The sequence below is a fragment of the Poromitra crassiceps genome (assembly GCF_964638095.1).
Source record: "Poromitra crassiceps genome assembly, chromosome: 13".
Lineage (NCBI taxonomy): Eukaryota > Metazoa > Chordata > Actinopteri > Beryciformes > Melamphaidae > Poromitra > Poromitra crassiceps.
In genome coordinates, this window is record NC_139644.1 from 47,122,795 (window position 1) to 47,129,466 (window position 6,672).

At 48.1% G+C, this 6,672-nt stretch overlaps 1 protein-coding gene across 1 annotated transcript in view; it reads left to right on the forward strand.

The window, feature by feature from the left end:
* LOC310788603 (oxysterol-binding protein-related protein 6-like) overlaps window positions 1-6,468 on the forward strand; it is a gene marked incomplete at its 5' end in the record, with an annotated part of 34,126 nt that extends 27,658 nt beyond the window's left edge. Inside the window, 3 exons of the mRNA XM_083650131.1 lie at window positions 474-600; window positions 4,658-4,780; window positions 6,117-6,468. Of these exons, the coding sequence (XP_083506257.1) occupies window positions 474-600; window positions 4,658-4,780; window positions 6,117-6,225 (359 nt within the window). The 3' untranslated portion in view covers window positions 6,226-6,468. The remainder of the gene's footprint in view (window positions 1-473; window positions 601-4,657; window positions 4,781-6,116) is intronic.
* Window positions 6,469-6,672: the final 204 nt, after the last annotated feature.

The window sequence follows — 6,672 nt, forward strand, 5'->3', positions numbered from 1 at the left end:
AGGAGCACATCTCCAAAGATACCCCAACCTGAGGGACAACTAAGCACAGCCATGTTTTTCCATCACTTTAATATGCCTGGTTTTTTAAATGATGTGGTGCTGCAACTAACCATGATTATGAATGATTATCTTCTCGATTAATCAATTATTGTTTGTTCCAAAATGGTGAACAATGTTGATCAATGTTTCCCAAAGCCCAAGATGACATCCTCAAATGTCTTGTTTTGTCCACAACTGTCCTAGAGGAGTAAAGAAACCAGACAAATATTAACATTTAAGAAGCTGGAATCAGAGAATTTAGACTTTTTTTCTTTTTCTTGAAATCAGAAAACGGATACAATTTCAAGCTTCTACCTCAATTGGAGGCATCAACGTGCAAAGTTATCAAAGCAAAATCACCCCCCCCCCAATTGTGTGCATCTTTCCTACACCATGACCCAAGTCTTAAAGGTGTGATGTCATTTCCTGTTTAGATGTGCAGCCTGATGACCACTTCCTGTACTACGGCTTCTCTCGTTACGCCAGAGAGCTAAACGAGCTGACGCCTGAGCTGAGGGACGCTCTTCCCCCCACTGATACACGCTTCAGACCTGACCAGAGGTACGCACACACACACACACACACATACACACACACACACACATGCACATCCATACACGCACATACATACATACATACACACACACACACACACATACACACACACACACACACACACACACCATGCCACTGTCCTGGCACTGCAGCCATGCGTAACTTTAACTGTCAGCACCAGTGGCTCCTGCATTACATTACTGGCTTTCCTGGGGAAGCTAAGCAGGTCTTGGTGGGGATCCTCCTTGGATGAGAGACTGGTGGTGGAACTGGAGTTGGAGGACCAGTAGGAGGTGCTCTGCCCTCTGATCTGATGAATAATCTCCCCAATGCCCCAGGGCAGAGACAGGGACTCTGTCCTCAAGTGAGCACCATCCTTCAGATGAGACGTTAAACCGAGGTCCTGACTCTCTGTGGTCATTAAACATCCCATCAGCACTCTTCACCAGAGTAGAGGTGTAACCCCGGCTGGTGCCCTGGGGGGTGTAACCCCGGCTGGTGCCCTGGGGGGTGTAACCCCGGCTGCTGCCTGGTGCCCTGGGGGGTGTAACCCCGGCTGCTGCCCTGGGGGGTGTAACCCCGGCTGCTGCCCTGGGGGGTGTAACCCCGGCTGCTGCCCTGGGGGGTGTAACCCCGGCTGCTGCCCTGGGGGGTGTAACCCCGGCTGCTGCCCTGGGGGGTGTAACCCCGGCTGGTGCCCTGGGGGGTGTAACCCCGGCTGGTGCCCTGGGGGAGTGTAACCCTGGCTGGTGCCCTGGGGGGTGTAACCCCGGCTGGTGCCCTGGCGGGTGTAACCCCGGCTGGTGCCCTGGGGGGTGTAACCCCGGCTGGTGCCCTGGGGGGGTATAACCCCGGCTGGTGCCCTGGGGGGGTGTAACCCCGGCTGGTGTCCTGGGGGGTGTAACCCCGGCTGGTGCCCTGGGGGGTGTAACCCCGGCTGGTGCCCTGGGGGAGTGTAACCCTGGCTGGTGCCCTGGGGGAGTGTAACCCCGGCTGGTGCCCTGGGGGGTGTAACCCCGGCTGGTGCCCTGGCGGGTGTAACCCTGGCTGGTGCCTTGGCGGGTGTAACCCTGGCTGGTGCCCTGGGGTGTGTAACCCTGGCTGGTGCCCTGGGGTGTGTAACCCCGGCTGGTGCCCTGGGGGGTGTAACCCCGGCTGGTGCCCTGGGGGGTGTAACCCCGGCTGGTGCCCTGGGGGAGTGTAACCCCGGCTGGTGCCCTGGGGGAGTGTAACCCCGGCTGGTGCCCTGGGGGGTGTAACCCCGGCTGGTGCCCTGGGGCGGTAGCTGATGTGTGCTGAGCGTTCTGGAGCAAACTGGCTGCCCTCATCAGCTTAGCGGATGATTGAGCAACGGAGCAGTGGCCGGGACCAGTAGTCTTTAACGGCCGCCATTAGACATTAGCTCAATGGCTAACGTTATCGTATATGGACGCGTTTCCGTGCATTAATGTGAACGAACCGGGCAACGCATTTCAAAACGGGTGCCGGCGTTGAAAGCAGCGTAACTCGTAATAGTTGATGGAATATTCTTTCAGTTACTCAGTGGCAGTTTGAGCCCTTTATAGCAGCAAGCTGTAGCCTACATCTGTGGCAGCCTAGCTAGAGATACTAGATACTAGAGAGCCTAGTGCACTAGCACCCACCATGCTCCACCAATCACAGACGATCATACAGCGAGCTCCACCAATCAAAGGCGTCCATATTAACTTTAGAATTGTGGTCGTGTAGAACTTCTCCATGGCATTGAATAAAAAATGTTTAAAAATAAACGAGGATGCTATCATACAGATTTGTGGCTTCTACAGGAACATATACCATAGTTTCACCACTAGCTCGCCCGTGTGAAGTCTACATTGAGTGGTTACGACATTATGGCTAATCTCATTGCAGAATATGAACGGGGAAATACTCTTCTGGAACCGAGGTGTCAAGTGACTGTTGAGCTCTATTCACCTTATGTAGCCACGCCCATTTGACCCGGTTGTGTGGTCGTGTCACGACTTCCGGCAAAAAAAAAAAAGAAAATGGCTGGCTGCTCCAATATCATCTAACTCTGAATTAACTAATAATTTAGCCAATTGTATGTAACATACCAAATAAAAGCAAACGGCAATGTCTAAGAATGCAACGCCATGTAACTGGCTCATTAATTCTCGCATTCCAGAGAATTACGTTAACGTCTGCGGGTCTTATAGACGTAAATGGCTCGAGCTGCGCTCAGAGGAGAGAAAACCCACTGAAGCTTTCTTTGTTCGAGTCCAGGTATGTTTTACAAGAAAGTCCTCGTCATTGTCGACGATAACGTTATCTGACCTGGCTAACAGTGGATACTCGCTTGCTTGCTGTGTACCGAGCTCAAAGTAGTAGGCTGCTACGTTCTTTATTTTACCCCCTGCACTGTCCGCTACAACAACAACTTTCTTCTTCATGACGTTCTTTCATATTTCGCGCCGTGACCGCCGGAAGTGTTAACACGACCCGGAAGAATTTGGCCCACCCCCACGTCTGAACATAAGGTGAATAGCATTGACAGATGATATTTTTGTAGGCAGAAACCGCCGCCATTTTGGTTCGTCAGTTAGAATGGGGATTTCACTTAAATGCGTGAAATAAGATCTGTGGTTAACACAAGTTTATGGGAACGCGGATTTGGGTTCAGCAGGATAATCTTCATGAATGTTAATCACTTGTATGCCTTTTGAAGCATTAAAAAAAATGCATTTATGTTCCAAAAGTCATAAAAGTTATTCACATTAAGTGAAGATTATTTATTTATGCATTTAACTCATTGAGTGCCAGCCACTTTTGGAGAACGGACGCTCCCAGTGCCAGATTTTCAGAGCGTTTTCAGTGATTTCTCGAGGCCCACAGAATATTGTGTGATATTACTATGTAAACACCGAACACGCACAAAGAACGAGGAGACTCTCTTCTATCATCTGCAAAAAAAAGTTTATTGATCCCATTTTCCGTTCTTTAGTTATGAGCCGGAGAAGATAGCTTGATTTAGCCAAAAACAGCAATTTTTTTCTAGAAGCTGAGATATTGAGCCTTTTGTGAAATTAAACATTTCAAGCACATCATTGACTCTGAAGCTAATATTTTCTGATATAATGACACCTCAAAAATAATTTCCTTCAATAAAAGAGTGAAAACAAAGGAATTTTGTTTGGCCAAATAATATGTTTTAGCTGCAACCAGCAGCGCTGGCCCCTGCGTGCGCAGACCCTACACCTTCTTGCTGGTCTTGATTTACTGCTGGTGGGCATCAGATAGCCTATTCTAGCTTGTTTGCTCTCTATGCATCGAGCCTGCTGCTGCCTGGGTGTGTGTGTACTGTCAATGGTTGTATGCCCTGCGTGCCCCACCCCCCTCCTCCTCCTCCGTGGTGGGAGGAGTGTCTCTGCTGCGGTTTGCTCTGAGTTTGATCTGCACTGAAAAGTCAGCTGCCTGCATCCCCCCGCTTTTTTACAGCGTGTCCCCGGCTCCCAGCTGAGAATAATGTAACTTTTCAGAAAGACGCTGGTGTCGCCGTGTCGGCAACTAAATCATATGGATGGACTATTGCAGCGGACACGGATGGGGCTCAATTGTGGCAGCAGATGACTGCTGTTTGTTCACAGGCACAGCTAACGTTATGCTTCAAGCATATCGATGCGATTTCCGTTTCCTCATGACTTCTTCTCTCTTTTCTCCTGGCCTTTGTCTAATCGGGAGGGCACTGTCGCCACCTAAGGGTTCTGTAAAATAGGTTAGACACATTCAATAGCTCCCATATTGTAAGAGGCGATGTAAGAGGCTTAGATCGGCATCCCCCCGTCAAAAAACGCAATTGACGACTTTAGTCGTCAATGGCACTCTACGTCACTAAATGAATTGACGACTAAAGTCGTCATTGGCACTCAATGAGTTAAGTGAAATCCCCTTCTAAAACCCCATTCACTTTTCCTCTTATGAACCCAGAAGTATAGCTCCGGACTCATTCCTGCAGTTCTCTATGTCTCTGTTGGTTAATGTGACAGATGTTGATGTGGTTGTTGCTTGTTGTCTCTGGCTCTGTCAGGATCCTGGAGGAGGGGAAGGTGGCGGAGGCAGATAAGAAGAAGGACGAGGTGGAGGAGAAGCAGAGGGAGAGGAGGAAGGAGATGGCCAAGACGGGAGAGGAGCACGTCCCCAGGTTCTTCAGGTGAGACGAAAGAGAGACCCTTAGCTTTCTCTGGTTTTAAAGAAAAAACCTGGTCTTCAGGTTCTGATGCAGGTCTGGAAAGGTTTTGGGCCATATCTTATATGCCCAGTTCAAGGGCAAAATATTTGCTAGTTTCTAGCTCTCAAAATATCTTCTTTTTTTCTTTTAATTACCACTGGTCGCTGAAACGCATCCTTTGGTGTACGGACACAGTGCTAATTGGACACAGTGCTAATTAAAAAATGGTGAGATTTTGAGTGCTAGAAACTAGCAAAGATGTAGTTGCCCTTGCACTGGGCGTAAGATATGCCCCCTTGTCTTCAAAAGTTTGGGAATTTAAAAAAATGTCTGGGAAATGTTGTGGTTCAGATCCAGTACACATACATCTAGCTTTTATGTTGTTTCTGTTGATGATCAAAATAATGCTCAGATAGAGGGATGCTCTTATGACCCAGCCGCTGTCAGCATGTATTATGTCAAATACCCTGCATCAAACTCACATCCAGTCAAGAACGTGTTTGTGGCTGTGAAGAACAGTCTTCATCTACAGTATAGAGAGACAAAGTGACCGCCTACTTCCTGCTTCAACACTGTACCAGAGATTTATTTTCCCAGAGACATTGGCTGATGAAAATCTCTGGTACAGTGTTGAAGCAGGAAGTAGATCTCTGGTACAGTGTTGAAGCAGGAAGTAGATCTCTGGTACAGTGTTGAAGCAGGAAGTAGATCTCTGGTACAGTGTTGAAGCAGGAAGTAGATCTCTGGTACAGTGTTGAAGCAGGAAGTAGATCTCTGGTACAGTGTTGAAGCAGGAAGTAGATCTCTGGTACAGTGCTGAAGCAGGAAGTAGATATCTGGTACAGTGCTGAAGCAGGAAGTAGATCTCTGGTACAGTGCTGAAGCAGGAAGTAGGTCTCTGGTACAGTGTTGAAGCAGGAAGTAGGCGGTCACATTGCCTCTCTATACAGTGACCTAGTTAGCCTGCCTAAATCATATTGAACACCAGACAACATCTTCAAAACAAATCAAGGTCTGGAAAAAAAGATGTGGAGGAACCCTGGATCTTTAAGCGCAATTTGACGTCCGTCCGTCCCCCATTCAGCCCCCCCCCCCCATCTTCACAGTGATATTTATGTGGCGATGCTGCTTTTGAATACATTCGTCTACAGGTGGTTCATTTCAACAACAGAAACTTGTAAATGAATCAGAAGTATATGAAGTGGAGTCCATGTCAGTCCATGCACCTGATATTTAGGCTCTTTTCTCTGGGATGCATTAGCCATTAGCCGGCTATGCTAGCCAGTAAACAGTTTCCTCTGTCCGTGTGTGTCATCAGGAAATCTGTGGACGAGGCGGGCAGGGAAGTGTGGCTGTACAACGAAACCTACTGGAAGCTCCGTGAGGAACCGGGTTTCGCCAACACTGAGAACCTAGACCTGTGGTAGAACGCTACCCGTAGCTAGCTTAACGCTAAGGCTAACTTAAACTAGCCATGAGCTAACCTATGTGGTGATGCGTGATGTATATAGGATAGTATACCCTTTTGTTGACAAAAATTATGAAATGTATAGCCTCCTTGTTTGGGCTTTGGTGAGAATGTATGGGGGGGAAATGTACTAACTATGCAATTGCTCTTGGTTAACTATAGTCAGCCTAGTTTATGGGCTAGCTTGTAGCCATGCTAGCTGGTAGCCATGCTAGCTGGTAGCCATGCTAGCCTGTAGCCATGCCACTAAACATACGGTATTCTATTTTAATCTGGAGGCTAACAAAGCTTTAAACTTGAACATTGTAATGTTAATAGAGGCTGCCAAAACCTTGTGTATTATTATTATTATTATAGCTGGGCTGTAAAGGGGGAGTGGCATTTTAAAAGCATAGATGAACCTCTC